Source organism: Lactuca saligna, chromosome 3 (assembly GCF_052625555.1).
Source record: "Lactuca saligna cultivar CGN05327 chromosome 3, ASM5262555v1, whole genome shotgun sequence".
NCBI classification, from domain to species: Eukaryota; Viridiplantae; Streptophyta; class Magnoliopsida; order Asterales; family Asteraceae; genus Lactuca; species Lactuca saligna.
In genome coordinates this window covers 66,893,378-66,911,166 of record NC_136419.1, presented here as the reverse complement: position 1 = coordinate 66,911,166, position 17,789 = coordinate 66,893,378, and the positions used below count along the sequence as shown (strand labels likewise).

Below are 17,789 nucleotides of genomic sequence, written 5' to 3'. Positions count from 1 at the left end.
AAATAGGTGATGCTGTATTGAAGGAATTATAAATTAATAGAATAATTCACATATTTATTAAAAGATATAAACTAGTTGTTAATGTTATTAAAACCAATTCAAAATATTTTATATTATATTACATTTATACATTAGTATTTACAAAAACTAATAAATAAAAGATGATGGGCGTGTTTGGCATGCAAATTTTGGAAGCTTATAACTTTTAGATTTTAATAAAAAACCTAAAGAAAAAAAAGTTTGGTTCTCTCAATTCCAAAAAATCAACTAGTTTCGGCAATAGGAATTTCTAGCTTTTAGCTAAAACAAAAAAAATTCAAATCCAAAAAATACTTCATGTATCATTTAAAAAAAAAGCTCTTTTATAATTTTTCAAATTGACTTAATTATCCTTTGTAAAATCAATCATGTATTTTATATAAGCCATTTTATGTAATTTTACATGTTTTAAAAAACGTTCATCTACTTTTGCCAAACACTCATGTATAAATAAAAGCTACAACTTCCATCTAGTTTTACAGAACACGCTCTCTGTTGCCTCTTTAGACCATCTTGGTTCAAGCTTTATATTATTTAATTTAAGTACTTACAATGATGATGATGATGTCACTTTGTGTCTTCACGTCATAAATCTTCGATTATACTGTTATTTATATAATTATCGATTATCTATTACTAACAATTAGCAAGACATCGACTAATTGTTTGTAAGTGTGGTTTGTTGTTTAAAAACAATAAGAGTGCTTGGCCTAGCGGTATAACTGTGTTTTTTTGCTAAGTAGGGGTCCCCTTGAGCCTACCCTTTTCTTTTCTTTTTATTATAGGTTAATTTCATATTGACCCGACCAATTGTTGTTAAGTTTTTGCTTAATAGGTCCGTTTATTTTTTGTGTAGTCTAGATGTTTCAATTGTCATAAAGCAACTCGCTCAAATATGAAGGGATTAGCCATTTTCCCCTCTTAGTCGATATTTATTTAGCAATGTTATGTAGATAGACCGACCAATGTATAACACAAGTGTAAGAAAAAAATAAAAAATAAATAAAATTATTTCGTCGTCTCTATAATCATGTTACTTGTAAACCATTTTCATATCGTTTATAACTTATTAATAGTCAAAATCCCTTATTTGTTCATTGTGAAGAGAAATATCAAGAACGATAAAAATTTGTCGAGGTTTTCTTACTCTTTGACCCTTGTGGGCTTTTCGAATCATTTTATGATTTTCTCTCTTCTCATGGTTCTTACTTGAAAATGATTTGTTGATATTCTTTGTAGCATGTTAAATCCTAAATTCATCAAAGTTGATCTTAGCTTTCAAGAAGTTTTTGTTCGCTACTCTTTCAAATATTCAAACGGAATACGCAATGTTGACTGATGTAGACTGTGTTGGTATAAATTTAAATGAATGTGTAACTTTTCTTTGAATTTAAATGAATATGTAACATTTCTCGAACGAGTCACATTGTGTGTAATCTAAAGAATACTATATTATTGTGTATCTAAAGAAAATTTAAAAGATGGTCTTTGTTATATTAATGATTAACTTGACTACAACCTTTTAAGGTACAAAAATTTCAAGATAAAATCCACATGTAAACAGATGACCAAGTTGTAAGAGCAAAAGCAGCAGCCAAATAAGTCCACATCATCAACATTGCACACTCTTCTTGCCCAACACTAAACAATTCAGCCATTGTACCTACATTTTTCATATAACAAATCCCATAAAACAATAAGTCAAAATAAAGACTATCTTTGACTTTCAAAAGTCAAACACCACTCATTATAGCAATGCACTTACACTTTCCTACCAATATGGCCATTTTACTCTATTTGTTACACATTGCTATTATAAGTAAGTAAATACATTTATGTTGCTAATTTTTAAGTAAAAAATTGTAAAGTCTGTTACTATGTCCTACATATTTGGGCTTACTGATATTGACGCCAGGTGGCAGAGCAAACATTATCAACAACACAAATTTGAAGAGCGGGTCCACCGGAACCAATCCCATATTTGCAGCCATTTTTATCACACCAATCCCAATAACAGGAAGAATCAAATACCTCACTATCATAATTGTGATAATGATTGTGGGCCCCACACTCGCCTTTTTTAGACCTATCAACAATTTAATCATTTAAAATCCAACCGTATATAAAAAAAAATCCATTTTTTTAAAGTGTATTATTATTTAAAACTAAAAGTACCTTGTGTGAGGTTGCCTCCTAGTATAAGAGTCAAACAAGGTATGGTTCCATCCCTATATCATATATATGACAACATCATTAACAAAAAAACATCATAAATTTTCACGAAATCTTATGTTGTAAAGATTTAATAATGTTAGTTAATTAATATGTACCCGAGTAATGTCATGGAGTCTTGAATCACACGTAAAGGAGCTTTTTCACCAACTAAAAGATTTTTTATCCATGGGATTGCCCCAATAATTAGTCCTGCAAACTAGTTAAAGGTTATTATTTTTCATATAAGTATACGAATATTACGAATTTAACCCACTACTTATGGTTAATTACCAATTGGTCCTTAAATTTATGTGGGATGGAAATTTTACACTTACAGAGCCAAGGGTAGGTGGAGCTAGTAACTGCTCTACTATTTTCTTTATTATCTCCACTAATTGATCTGAAATTGACCCATCTTTTTTCTTCACAATCTGCAAAAAGATTGTGGATGATAATATTTCTTTTGTTAAACATTTAAATTGTGATAGATTCAAGCTATGTAATGAAGCTTACACATTGGTTTTCTGTATCTTGACTAGTCAAACTTGATGAAGGCATGATTTTATCAATATGATCATTATCTTTATTGAGAAGATGAGTGTTTTGATCTGAATCATTTGAGAATTTATCGGTTTCTTTTATAGCATTGTACTTCAAAGCTGAGGCTTGGATCATCTGATAAGTACATGTCCATGTGTAGAAACTACCTAACTAGATGAAAATTCAAACATACATTATGAGTTTTCTTTGAAGGGCATTTTAGACATTTGACTAGTGATGAATGCTTACAGCCATGGAGAATGATGCATAAGAGAGAGCCTTAGCTTTACAGATGCCATGATCACCGAATGGGCTGCCATCATCCATGCAGATTGCAGGAATCATTATCAATAGAAGATTTGCAAAGTTTCCTAATTTTTCATAAAAATTGGAAGTGAACAGATTAGAAAATAAAAAGGAAAAAAAATGTTCAATGGTGAAGATGAAGATGAAGATGAATAATAATACCCAAATTTTACCTGTTGAACACATAGCTATGATGAGGCCTTGTAAATGAGGCTTTGGTTTGATTAGTTTTATTGCTATCCATCCCAATATTCCTCCACATATGAATGTTATTCCTATGTTTATTGGCATAAACCACCTATAAAAATGATCTAAAGTACATTAACAGGATTATACAACATTTACGAATTAATATCTGTTTAGAAAATAGATGTATAATGCTGTTATTAGAAGGAAAGGAGTAAAGATTTTACATTGAGATGATGTCTTCAAAGGTGACAGTTTCCACAAGGCTTGCAAATATAAGTGAAGGCGTGAAAACCACAAACACAATCTGAAAACATTGAGCAAATTTATAACTAGTGTCCACCTAGAATTCAATTTTAGTTCTACGAAGTTTTTTTGAATGTGGAAACCCTAGAAATTGGGATCCTGGATTGGGTTTAACATGTATGTATGAATTATGATGATAAAATAAGAGATGAAATTTACCTTGTTAAGTGAGTTTCGAGTGTTGCTGGGAAGTAGATTGAGGTAATCAGTAGCCATGAAAGCTCCGACTGCACTTACGATCAACACCTGGAGTATCGGCATCGATGCCACCACCAACAGTCCCCAAAATCCCATTTTGATTGTGAGGGAAAGTAATCAAAATTTGAACTTAACAATTAAAAATTACATATTGTGTGCATAGAGAGCGATAGATGAAAATGGAATAGTGGAAATTAGAAGAGTGAGACTGATGACGTCTCTTAATATCATCAATAATAGGAAGAAGATGATGTATCTTGCCTCTTCATGTCATCGTTGTTCAGATTTTATTTTATTTGAAGAAGGAGAAGAAGAAGAAAAGAATTTGAGTTGTGGGGAATGACTTCTCACAGTATTTTATTGTTTACTATTTGTTAATTGTATTATTGTTTCGTGTTACTGTTTTATTCTGTAATTATGTATAAATAAGTTAATTTTAATTAAGAATCAACCAATTTTTCTTTGGAAATCCCAAAAGGCAAGTGAATATTTTACTATAGAAAAGGATTTTACTATGTTATTTTATTAAAGTAGGTCATTGACCTTTTTATATAAAATAACTAACACTTGTAACTCTATATTGATTTAGATGATATATAATCTAAATAACTGTTCAAATAGCACATGTATACGGTAGTTTAACTATATCAGATGTTGATGAAATACAAATGTGTATATATGTAAACTGTTCAAAAACAATAAAATTGTTGGTGTTGGCAGATCCAACTTAAAATTTTGTTCAATAAGTTAATTAAAAAGTTTTAGTTTTTGGTCTATTTCTTCTGCAATTTTGGTGCATATTGTTTATTGTTATAATGGTTATGGTACATTGAATAAAAATAAAAGTAATGTTGGTATTGTCCCATCCCTATCATACGACAAACATCGAAACTTCACAATTTAATCGTTTAAAATCAAACGAATTCTTTTTTATAATATTAATCTTATCTTTATTCAAGGGAGCTCACATTTTTTTGTTCAATTTTGGTCGATAGTTGTCGACAAAGATGGTTCCCAAATCAATCTCAAATTTAGAAGTTATCTATTTGATAATGAATTACCCAAAATAGAAAAATATAAAAGTTGTTATCTTCAATTTTTGTTTTTCAATTTGATCAACTTAAAAGAGAATAAATCTTATAATATGTTGGTTGGTATATTCTTTGCTACATATTAAACAATTGCAATTCAAAAACTACATAAATTATCTTTTTTGCTTTGAATCTTCAAGAGTTGATGTTTTTTTTTTAAGTCCAACAAAGAATTAGAAGCGTATTTTAATTTGGAACCACAAGCATCCAATAATTGAGCAAAATTTTGAAGAAATTACAAAATAAATTTTAAGATCCTATGAATTGAGTCGACCAAAGCCCAAAAATGATTTTTCAAGTTTCAAGTCAAGATCCACATGAAGACCGTTGACCATCCAGTAAGTGCAAATGTTGCGAAAACGTAAGTCCACATCGTAAGCACCGAACACTCCTCTTGTGCAACATTGAATAATTGTGTCATTGTACCTACATACATACACATGATGCAAGATTTAAATGAAATTTATTCAATGAATTTTTTGTAATTCTCTAATGCATACTTTTCGTATGATGAAAGATTTAAATGCATGTTGCACATTTATTTTTGTTGCACACATAATAATTCAATGAATGTGCAAATATAAAATGTCTAAAAAAATTCGTTGTTGCTTCAAAGAAAGGCTTACTGATATTCATGGCAGGTGGCACAACAAACTGGATCATGAGTACAAAACTAAAAAGAGGATCAGATGGAAGTAATCCCAAAGTGCCAGCACCTTTAACAACTCCAATTGCAATTACAGGAAGAATCAAGTATCGGATCACAATAATTGTGATGATAGTAACATATCTTATGTTTGAATTTCTCAAACCTGTAAAAAATAATCAACAAAGAATTTACAATCCATAAACATATAACTTAGTTTAATTTCTTTCATTTTATTTTTCCGTACCTTGTATCAAATTTCCTCCTAATATAAGTGTGATACAAGGTATTGTTCCATCCCTAGATTATCATAAAAAAAGTTGGTAAGAAGCTATATATACTCAGAATGATGTGACATTAACCCATGAATATAAGATTTAAAAAATTATGAGTTATGAAAAATCATACCCGAGTAACGCGATAGAGTCCTGGATCACTCGTAATGGAGCCTCATCACCAATCAATAGCTTTTTCAACCATGGAACTGCACCGAAAATAAATCCTGCAATCTGATAATAACATGTAATTGATAAAAATAATATTTTAACAATGAAAATATATAACATGAATTGATATACATAAAAATAATTAAAAACTTACAGCACCAATTGTTGGAGGTGCTAATAGCTCTTCCAACATATTTTGTAAAGTTTCTATTAGTCTAGAGGAAGACCCTTGTTTTTTCTCACTGTTGGCAAGATCTTTGTACACCATCTACAAATAAATCGAGTATATATAAGATTTATTTAAGAGTTATTAACAAAAATGATATTATACTTAATAAGTGTTAGGGGTGAGCTTTGGACTGAACCAGACCGGTTTTATAGAAATTAGTGGACCTTGCATCGGACATGTTTAGACCTACCAGATCATGATCTCATTCCTGGTTCTTGGACGTAAAAGTGAGCATTTGGACAGGCTCTTGGACCAAACCTGTTTGCAGAAATTGATGGACCTTGAACTAGTTGAGGTTTACAAGGTCCAAAAGTTCACCCTTAGGAAGTGTATATCGGGCCTTTGAGAAAATTTAATTTCTCAGGAACGGCATATACATATATATATATATATATATATATATATATATATATATATATATATATATATATATATATATATATATATATATATATATATATATATATATATATATTGTCTTGAACTTCAAGCCTAATTGACCTACAATTCGAAGAACCCCAACTACATTGCAATGACCAAACGAACTTAAAATATGTCTCCAAACGTGCATGGTTGAAGTTTACATGCAACACATCGATACTTGCGAGGAAAATAGTTTCTCGTGAACAAGTATCGAGCCCTATTAGGTGGGGTCGGTGACTGCTTTATTAATATATCACGCAAAGAACAAAATATAACTGTGAAAGGTCAATGGAATGTTCTTTATACCGAAATCAACATAGTGCGTGAGCCTATTTTTTCTAGGTTGTTGGTCATTTCCTTAAAGTTCATAATGTAATAACTACGAATATGGGAGATCCTAATGTGGTCATTTTTTTGTGGATAACTCTTTCTTTAATATGTTAAACAACAAATAATTAAATATGAAACTCACAGTTGGATTTTCTGGATCAACGTGCGCTTGACCTTCATTTAATAAGAGATGACTTGTTTCGTTTGCATTGAAGTCTTTGTTTATATCCTTGATCAATAAATCCTCCTCCTTTTTCATTTCATTGTACTTCACTGCTGAGTTTCTAATTAATTGGTATGTATATGTCCATATATAGAAACAACCCGCCTACAGAAATTTAAATCCACATCATTTAATTAAATTAAAATGCAATTATCACAAGTAGCAAGTAATTTAAAAAAAAAAAAAAAAAAAAAAGACTTACTGCCATGGAAAATGATGTATACGAGAGTCCATTAGCTTTACAAACGTTACCATCTCCAAAAGGACTTCCACTTTGAGTGCAGATTGCCGGAATGATTATTAAAAGGATGTTTCCCAAGTTGCCTAAAAAAATAAATAATTATCAATACGTTATAGTTAACGGACTATTTTTGCCATTTTTGTATAGTTAAGGGAACTTTTTTATCATTACTACTCTAGAGAGTCTTTTTCTTGTTTATACATACTTAAGGTACGACGTTGTCATTTATGCATAAGTAAGTATATAAGGGACTATTGTTGTCTTTTTATGTATAGTTTAGGGACTATTGTTGTCATGTATGCATGTTTGGTAGCTTACCAGTTGAACACATCGCAATGATTAGGCCTTCCATATGTGCTGCTGGTTTAATTAGTTTTACTGCTATCCATCCCAATATTCCTCCACACAAAAATGTTAATCCAATATTTATAGGCATAAACCACCTAAAACAATCGAGAATTACAATATTTATATATAGAAAATTAATTAATTAGCTAATAAATTATTTATGTAACAAAACATGTTACATATACCATGAGATTATGTCTTGAAATGTGACACTTTCGGCAAGACTTGCAAAAACAAGAGATGGTGTGAAAGCCACAAACACAATCTGCATACATTATTAATTTAATTGTTAGGATAAATACGTTATTAATATAATTTTAATGTATGAACTCATGTATCAGACTTTATTTATTAAAAAAAAAATCAATAGAACAAATAAAAAAAATACCTTATTAAGGGAGCGACGAGTGTCGTTGGACAGAAGATTGAAGTGATCTGTAGCCATTAAAGCTCCTATGACGCTCACTATTAAGACTTGAACTATTGGCATTGATGCGACCCCGAAGAGTGTCCAAAAGCCCATTTTTATAAATTTCTTTTTGATGAATTGATTTAATCTTGATATTTGTTATGTGATGAGATGTTGATGTTGTCGTTTGTCTTTTATACGTGTGCGTAAGGGGCTTTATAAATTATAAAACAAAAGAAATACCAGTCTACACTTGGTGTCTATTGATATTATTTTGTTAAAAACAATAGGGATTTAATGGTCTTTTTACATACAAAAGACACGTATTTCTCGTATTTGTACTTCGTGAAACATACATAACACTCCCATAGTTCCACCTTTTTAACCCTTTTTTTTCTGTTTCTTGATTTTCCTGTGAAAATGAATAGTGAAATGATTAGATTTTTGGGGTTGTTTTTAACTAAACGGCGTGAAGGGAGAGTGAAAAAGTGTAATGAACGTGGGAAGGGGATGAGAAAAGTGTGGTATGTGTGTGAAAGGGAGATAATCTTGTCCTTTTTTTCCTAGAGTAAATTACAGTTTTACTCACTCATTATATCTATTTCTTGCAATTTTTGTCTCAAAGTGTTTCCTACTATAGTTTTACACCCAAAAATTTCTGTTTAAGATATCAATATTGGTCAGAAAATTGTGTTCTTGTAAAGTTTTATTTTTTAATATTGCTCATAAGTTTGAAGTTCTTGCAAGCTTGGTCCTTAAGTATAACTGAGTTTTCAATCTTGGCCCCTTAGATGTAGTTATTTTACTCGGATGGAGGATAAAACCTTTCATAAAATAACAAATAAGGACTAAATTTGCAAGTGAAAACTTTGATACTTATAACTGAAAAAATTAAATATACCCACGAACCAACCAAAAATAAAGTTTACAACGTTTCCTATTTAAATTAGAACCATTTCTTATAAAAATACAACTTATGGTACATATAAATAATCTTATAAAAAGACAACTTATGGTACATACAAGGGAAAATGACTTTTTTTCCATGCAATAAACTAATATTTTTGTATATACTTTTTTACTTTTTTTATACATAATTTATCATTAAATTCATCTGAATTTTTCAAAACTACAATTTTTCCCACATATTATAGGTTAACATATTTTCTGTATATAATTTGTCATTAAACTTTTTTATATATGATTTACCATTAAGTTATATCTCAATCATCTTCTTCGACCAACATCATCCACTTTTCCACGTTTCACGGCCAACATCCACTTCCAATAAATTTTACAAATCTAATTTACTTTGTATTTTATGGTATTAAAAATAATAGACACGTTTAGATTGAAATAAAAATATTTTCTAGTGCGACACAAAACAAAATGCTAAGCAAAGCATACTATTTTGGTTGGCCGTGTAAAATATAATGTATATATCAAGATCTAAATATTATTATAAAAATCATTCCATATTTCTAATGTACCTCAAAACGACAAGTTTATATTATAACAAAATAACAAATGAAGTACAGCTTGCTGTTTTTGTGGTCCATAAAAAAGAATAAATATATTAGAGGTAACGACAACAAAAACATAGTACTAAAAAAAAATAGAACTATACCCCTTTAATTAATTACCTCTCACATAACTTTGATATTTTGTTCCAATCTTTTTATTCTTTTTTTATTTGTTATTGCTGTTGTAGTTCATAGTTGTGTTATTTATGACTTAGAAATTAAAACTTTTTGCATTGTAGTTTTTTACAAGAATTTTAAACTCAACATAATAAATTAAATTCATTTTTCTCAAATTTCATGTTTTCATTGAATATAACACATGTTATTTTTTTAAAATTTTTAGAATTTTTTTTTCCACTTGCATGTTCTTGTGTTTTCCATTTACTTAAATTTAAAATTCATATTTTCTAAGGTTTATATATGTAAAATAGATCATTCTTTAAAACACGTCATTAATTTTTATTAGTATATATATATATATATATATATATATATATATATATATATATATATATATATATATATATATATATATTGAATTACTTACTTTATTCATTCCATCTTTTGTATTTATATAAAAATATTATTTTAAAAATTACAAAATGCTTACAACTTTATATTAAATTTATATTTTTAATAAATCCGTATATAGATCTCATATATAATCTAAAAACATAGCAACTTATATTTACTACATATGATAACATCTAAGCTATATCGTATTGCATAGAGTATGTATATGTCTATTCTCAAATTTCAAACTCTTTTCTAGTGGTTTTTTTTTTTTTTTTTTGGGGGGGGGGGGGGGGGGGGGGGGCGGTATTAGAAAAGAAGTGTTTTAAATATGAACAGAATTATCAGATTTTTTTAATAATAATAATAATAATAATCTACAACTTATTCTTGGAGCTTTTATTTTAGAAATTTGGTGTTACTAGATACAGACATCCAGAAATAATTGATCATAATAATTGATCCAAGTAACATGCAAAGTTGAAGAAAAACACGCAATTTGTTATTTTTATATGGATTTATATATTTTTTTAAAAGTAAAAACTTGATACAGAACGAAAGTATTTATGTTTGTCAAAACCAAAATGAACTTCAAAAAAAACTGTGAATGGCTGCTATAATTTGTGAACTTGATTTTAAACATGGTTTAAAGTAATTGTGTTGACTAATCATATTTAATCGAGTTAGTATTTCAAATCCTATAAAACACAAATTTAATTTGTTTTGTAAAAGTATAATCTTTTCAACACGCTTTATCTCTAACCAAAAAAAAAAATAAATAAATAAAATAAACGTTACCAAACTATTTGTATAGTTGAATCCCTTTTCCTAATATCCCCTTTAGTTCAATGTATTAAAAGTACAATCGATAGAACTTTAAAGAATATATAATCATTGATTAAACATATTCTAAGTATATTAGGAAATTTTATTATTTTTATGACAACCATTTAATAAATAGTTGTAATATTCAAAACTATAAATTTTTATATAACTTCTAGTACATGACAAGCATCAATTGCATAGGGGAGACCAGTTAGTTAAGCCTACCTCTATATAAGTCAAATACTCAAATGTCATGTTACTTGAACCATCACAAAATAATAATAAAAAAAATCATGCAAACACACACACACACACACACACACACATATATATATATATATATATATATATATATATATATAGTTTCATTTTGAGAAATTGAGAGGTAAACTACTAAAGTTACCGGTTTTTAGTTTTCTAATTGTATAATGGTGATAATTTATGCGAGTATAATTGTCAATTTAATTTTTAATAAAGAAAATACATTTTTAATGATTTAGATAAACAAATCTATTTTGACATCCTAAAAAAAATTAATGGACAAACTAAAAGAAAAATATTCATGATCGTGAGGGTGACTCAATAATGTTAACTTAATTAAAGTTAACATATGAAAATCGATTATCGATCATTATTTCATATGCAAAAAAAAGACAATCAATTAACAAAAGATTTGCATCTACTTCGTTATTTTAAGGAATATGTGGGATCCAGTGCATGTATAGTCTGGAGTTTGATTTGGTTGATTAATTAAATAAAAATAAACGTGTAACGACAAGGGTTGTCCATGCACGTGAATCATCAAATCTAAATCTACCTCCTTATTTTGAACGAATATTTAGTTCAATTTAGTTGTACACTATATGTTTTTAAAATGTGTTAGATTATATATATACATAAAAAGTATAAATACTTTTAAATACTATTTGAAATAGCTTTTGGGATATTAGCTTTTTTTTTTTTTTTTTTTTTTTTTTTTTTTTTTTTTAAATTAACTACTAAAACTCTTAAAACTACTTGAGCTACACAGCCTTTTTGTTATCGATCCTTATTCATTCTTATTCTAGTTTATGGATGATTGTATTTAGAGATTTATCTTTTTCGATTTACAGATCAATAATCGTCAACTTTGACTTAATTAGGATACTATAAAAACATTGATTTGAGCATCATAATACTTTTAAAATTCTTATTATCAGTAAAACACTAAAAATATCTGATAATTGTTAACAATTTATGGTTAGCATTTACTATATATGAGAACGACATATACAAATAGACAAATACTCATACTAAAAAGATCATATAAAAACAGAAATATATAATAAAAAGGAATAACGCTTTTTTTTTGGTTAATAATAAGGTTATTAGCGAGTTCAATTACGAAATACCGGAATTAGTTAAAATACTAAATAATTTATATATTAAAATGTAAATAATTAATAGAATCAACCAAAATAGAAAGAAACAATCTCTGTTGATTCTCCGATTCCTACCAAATCGTAATCTCCGAGATAACAGATTTCATAATTAATATGTTCATTTGATTCATAACTTCGAGATTACAGGATTCTATCTAAATGAGATGAAAGATAGAATCAAATAATTGAAACTATATGAACTCAAACAATAACAATGAATCTACATGTTGTAAACTTAATCAACGAATAATTAAACAAAAAAAAAAAAAAAGAATTAGAATATGAAAATGACGAACCTGGATGAATGAGATGAAAAGCAATTGAATGTTGTAAATGTGTGAAATTGTGGGATTATGTATTATATAATATAACAATTTGAGTTGATTTCTTATGAGATGATAGAAGGAAAAGAAGCTGCACATTTTTTTGGTATATAAAGAAGAAACCAACCAGGGAGAGAGGAAGGGGAGAATTAGGGATGGTGGAAATGATGTGTTGTGGAAAGCTGTATTTCACCTCCACCACTACAAGACAAAATATGGAGTTTTGAATACGTATACGTATACGTATATTTTCCCCAAAATTTTGATTAATTTCCCATCCTTTTTTCTTTTTCTTTTTCTTAATTTGAGGGAGGCTTTGTTAAGATATTACTGTGTCTTGAAAATCCTTATAAAGATAGAGCATCTCGGATTTGTTAGCATTGTCAATCAATATGTATCATGTCCCATTATCAATATATAAAATTTTATTTTTTTATAAACTTATCTTAGGTGTTTATAAATCTCTTGAAGATTTATAAATAGGTCTCGTATTTGTATTTGTAATTTATCATTTATATATGAAATGATAATACAAAAAATAATTTTATATTCTTGTTGTGTATTTTTGTAATTAATATTCAATTTTTGTTGTGAATCTATAAATATTAACTAAAAAGAATGTATAAAGTGTATATTTTTATAATAGAAAGGGCTAATATGTAACTTGATATTAATGAACATGTGTCATTTTTTTTACATATTTAATCATTTTTTTTTATTGTTTGTGCATGATTTGTCATTAAATTATATTTTGTTGTTTAATAAATATAATTTTGACCAACTATTGCATATATCAAAAGCATCATTAAATTTATATTTGTTGTTCAAGAAACACTATTAAACTTACATTTTTATATACATATTACTATTAAACTAACTTTTATAAATTAATCACATTTATCTTTTCCAGTCATTATCAATTTTTCATGCTTCTTCTCCAACCAACACAATTCCGATGAAAGAAAAAACATCATTTTACATGTTCAAATTTTTAAAAGTGTTCCAAAACGTATAATCTCCATCTACTCTTCGGTGAAAACTCCCCCACTCCTCCCTTACTACCCCTGCTCTCTCTCTCTCTCTCTCTCTCTCTCTCTCTCTCTCTCTCTCTCTCTCTCTCTCTCCTGTTATTTTGTGAAACCACCCTACCATATATTTATCTCTCTTCCCTTTTTGCGTGAGGTTTTAAATCGATGTGTTGCAGGTTGAATATGATTTTAGAATAGTTTATTGGTGGTGGTGACTAGTAGACATGGGTGGTTGTGGTGGTGAATGGTGGTAATGAGACCATACGGTGCACATTTTACTGTATATCGTGGTAAAGTGAGATATAAGGTAAGCATCGCACCGACCCCCCAAACAAAAGTGTGGTATGCATACATTGTGTTACAATTTTACTGCACGGGAAAAAGCACTCCTTCAAATGGTGTACTTTATGCATAAAAATGTGTATTATGGTGGGTATGGTAATGTGTGGTATGACCAACCAATTTTGTGGGGTGAGATAAAAAATATCATGACATTGCAAAAATATGGTAAGTGTGGTATGACACCCACCATGGGCGGATCCACAATAGATCTCGGGGTATCCCAGGATGCCCCTATAAAAAATTATACTGTAATTTTTTTAGAAAATTTTTGTAACATCCTGATGTCAAGGTATCCTATCTCCAGTCCTTTATTTTAATTATATTGCATTTGGTCTTAAGTTCAAGAGTATAAGGGGCCTTAATGGCATTATGTTAATTATGGCTTCGTAATACGCTAAGCATACGAGGTGTATGCTAAGCGTACTAGGGTGCGCCCTAGTACGCTGTACGTACGTCCTAAAAGTGGAAACCCTAATTTTTAGGGTTTGACAAGTATATAAACATCCTTAAGTCTCATTTCTTCCTTACTTTTCAGCCTCCATTAGCAGAAGTCGATATCCCTTGCAACCTTAGCCTCTCTTGAGCCCTTGAAAGGTTGAGTGTGAGTTTGTGAGTGCTCCATAAGAAGAAGAAGGTGATGTTAAAGCTTGGAAGCTTGAAGCAAGTTTTGGATCTGGAAGTTTTGCTCTTTTCTCCATTATCTCAAGGTATAAAGTTCATACCTTGATGGCTTGTTTTCTAGATCTCATTTTGGGTGTTTTATGTTATTTTTTGGTCCCAAAAGTTCCATCTTGAGCATGGCAAGTTTTGGAGGCTTTGCGTTGTCATTTCAGACCCTAGGAGGGGTCCTTAGTCATAAAAATGAAGTCCATTTGGTTAGATTTGCTCCATGCATCATGTAGAAGGTCTTAATGGATTAAGACCTTGTGTTAAGGACTTTATGGACGTGTAAAGTCATAAAGTTGGAAACTTTATGACTCCAGGTTGCATTTGGACCATAGATCTAAAGTATGTGCTTGAGTGCTTAGACCATTAAGCACTTAATGAAGTTTTGAAGTTGCAAGGTTACGCCTCGTGTAGGAGCAAGTTTTGAAGTCCCAACTTTCTCTTCATGCATGGTCATTAGATGCTCCAAAAGGCCAAAATGATGGTCTAAAGGTTTCAGTGACTTGCATGGCCATACATTTGGCACCTTTATGCCATGAAAACCTCTCAAGACCCTAGATCTGAAGTATTCTCTATTTGGGACGTCCAAATCCCAAGAATCATGTCATTTGGACCATGAACAAGAAAAATAACCCTAAAAAAGATCTAATCAACTACAAGGCAAGCTTTATACCAGAAAAATGACGTGGATGAGGCAATGATTCTGGATCTATATGCACCTTCTTGTGTCTCTAAGCTCTTCCTTCTTCCAATAGCTTCAATTTCACACCAAAACACTCAAGATGTGACGACGTAAATTTTAAAACAAATTTTTCATTTTTGCAAACATCAAAAACCATCGTTTAATATTCCAAATTCAAACGTGAACAATGTTATCACAACAAAATACATCCCATGATCATAAAAACAGTTTTCTCCAACAGTGTGTACAATCACGTCGGCGCCTTCCCACGGTCCTCGCTAGTACCTGAAACACATAACACAACAACTGTAACCATAAATGCTTAGTGAGTTCCCCAAAATACAACTTATGCACATACGCCTTTCCAGGCCCTGACCTTCCGGTCCATGTGTCTCAGGGGACTTCCATCCCGACTAGGTAAACCTTACGGTCCTACCTGCGTCAACCTTACGGTCCACATCACAACGCCTTCCGGCCCATATCAAGCATAGCATACATGGCACATATAAACGTTTAACTTATCACATACAATGCATATAACTCATAACATATCCGACCTTCCGGTCACACAATAAAAACCCTTCCGGGTACAGTATAGTGAGAAAACTCACCTCGTGGAAAGTCTAAGATCTCGCGTACTGGCTAACTCCAAATCCCAACGACGACTCTACCTCGCCTAATCATAAAAATATCATTTTAATAATCAGAGACTTCCACAATTAAACTTTATCCCTTATCATCATTCCTTAGAGGGTAAAATACCATTTTACCCTTCCTTGACCCAAAGTCTTCATGTTGACCAAAACCCTAAAAGTCAACAAAAGTCAACCTTGTAAGTACGCGGGGCGTACTGCTTGATGTACGTGGGGCGTACATCGCCAACCCATGGATCGGGGTCTCTACCCAGTATGTTGCGCGTACTAGGAGTTACGCCCAGCGTAACCTTCAGACTTTAACATACTTCATTTCTGGTCTTAATCGGTTAAGCCATTACTCCAACTTCTAGATCCGACACTATTTATGCGTCTATACCCACAAAGTCGAGACCTTTAAGCCTTGGCATGGCTGTAAAGGCTTCAACACTTCTTAACATCATTCTATTCCAACTCAAGGACCTAGATCTTATGCATGGTGTAACATTCACGTCCAAGATATCATTTTTATGAGTCTACAACTCCAATAGACCAGAAATATGATGGATCTAAGCTTATGGAGACCATTTGCACAAAAAGTATCCACCTTTGGGAGTAAAACCCAAGAAAATGGTACTTGAAGCATATAACATGAACCATATGTCAAGATCCGAACTTTTTACCTGATAATGAAGCTTCAACCTTTGCAAAGCTCAGATCCACACTTGAACACCACTTCTAGCCTTCCCAATAAGCTCTTCTTCTCCTTTGCTACCTTGGAATGGCACCACCAAGCTTAGAATACTCACAAAATGGCCTAAGAACGAATGCACACTCTCTTTAGGGTTTCTCTCTGAGGGATGGTGGCTGAGAAGTCCAGCCACACATTCCTTTTATAGCCCTAAGAATGGATTAGGGTTTTTAGGACTGGACCGGTTACGCCCAGCGTACCCGAGGGTGAACGCGTCCAAATGAAGCGCGCGAGTACGCGCAGCGTACTCCTGGTACGCCCAGCATACTCGCCTAACATGCAAACCCTAAATGGCAACATAGTAAAGATGCAAGGCTAAATATAAAGATACCTGGTTTTCGGGCTGTTACAATTCTCCCCCACTAGAACCAGACTTCGTCCCCGAAGTCTCATACTGAAAACAACTCCGGATACTGATCCCGCATCTCAGACTCGGACCCCTTCCGATGTTGCCACTGCACTTGTACCAAGGGTACTTCCTTGTTCCTCAGAACCTTAACCTTCCGATCCCTGATCACCATTGGTCTCTCCACATAGTTCAGGCCTGCATCCACCTGAATATCATCTAACGACACCACTGCCGACTTGTCGGCAATACATTTCCTCAACTGCGAGACATGAAAGGTGTTATGGATCTGTCCCAACTCAGCAGGTAGATCCAACCGGTAGGCTACCCTGCCTACCCTAGCAATTACCCTGAAAGGTCCAATATACCGAGGTCCCAACTTGCCCCTCTTCCTGAATCGTATCACTCCTTTCCAAGGGGAGACCTTTAGGAGCACAAGGTCACCAACCTGAAACTCGAGCTCGGACCGATGCCTATCCGCATAACTCTTCTGGCGACTCTGCGCGGTCAATAATCTCTGTCTGACCTGCTGAATCTGCTCGGTCATCTAGAGTACAATCTC

General features: G+C 31.3%; 2 protein-coding genes across 3 annotated transcripts; both read right to left on the bottom strand.

The window, feature by feature from the left end:
• Window positions 1–1,512: 1,512 nt before the first annotated feature.
• On the bottom strand, window positions 1,513–4,112 carry LOC145036764 (protein PIN-LIKES 7-like). Of its 2 annotated transcripts, none has more exons than XM_078985242.1 (10): window positions 3,751–4,112; window positions 3,513–3,592; window positions 3,273–3,397; window positions 3,043–3,164; window positions 2,767–2,964; window positions 2,589–2,684; window positions 2,370–2,470; window positions 2,215–2,267; window positions 1,926–2,125; window positions 1,513–1,702 (listed from the first exon to the last, which is right to left on the bottom strand). In XM_078985242.1, exons 1-10 carry the CDS (start codon window positions 3,883–3,885, stop codon window positions 1,652–1,654), a joined length of 1,161 nt encoding a protein of 386 aa, XP_078841368.1. In that variant the 5' UTR covers window positions 3,886–4,112; the 3' UTR covers window positions 1,513–1,651. The 2 variants fall into 2 exon arrangements, with proteins under 2 accessions (XP_078841368.1, XP_078841367.1); XM_078985241.1 differs by having other exon boundaries at window positions 1,940–2,125; window positions 3,751–4,110.
• Window positions 4,113–5,050: 938 nt separating this feature from the next.
• Window positions 5,051–12,937, bottom strand: LOC145036763 (protein PIN-LIKES 7-like). The gene is made up of 11 exons (XM_078985240.1): window positions 12,754–12,937; window positions 8,155–8,587; window positions 7,952–8,031; window positions 7,737–7,861; window positions 7,380–7,501; window positions 7,097–7,282; window positions 6,127–6,240; window positions 5,935–6,035; window positions 5,774–5,826; window positions 5,507–5,692; window positions 5,051–5,306 (listed from the first exon to the last, which is right to left on the bottom strand). Exons 2-11 carry the CDS (start codon window positions 8,287–8,289, stop codon window positions 5,182–5,184), a joined length of 1,227 nt encoding a protein of 408 aa, XP_078841366.1. The 5' UTR covers window positions 8,290–8,587; window positions 12,754–12,937; the 3' UTR covers window positions 5,051–5,181.
• Between the last annotated feature and the right edge of the window lie 4,852 nt (window positions 12,938–17,789).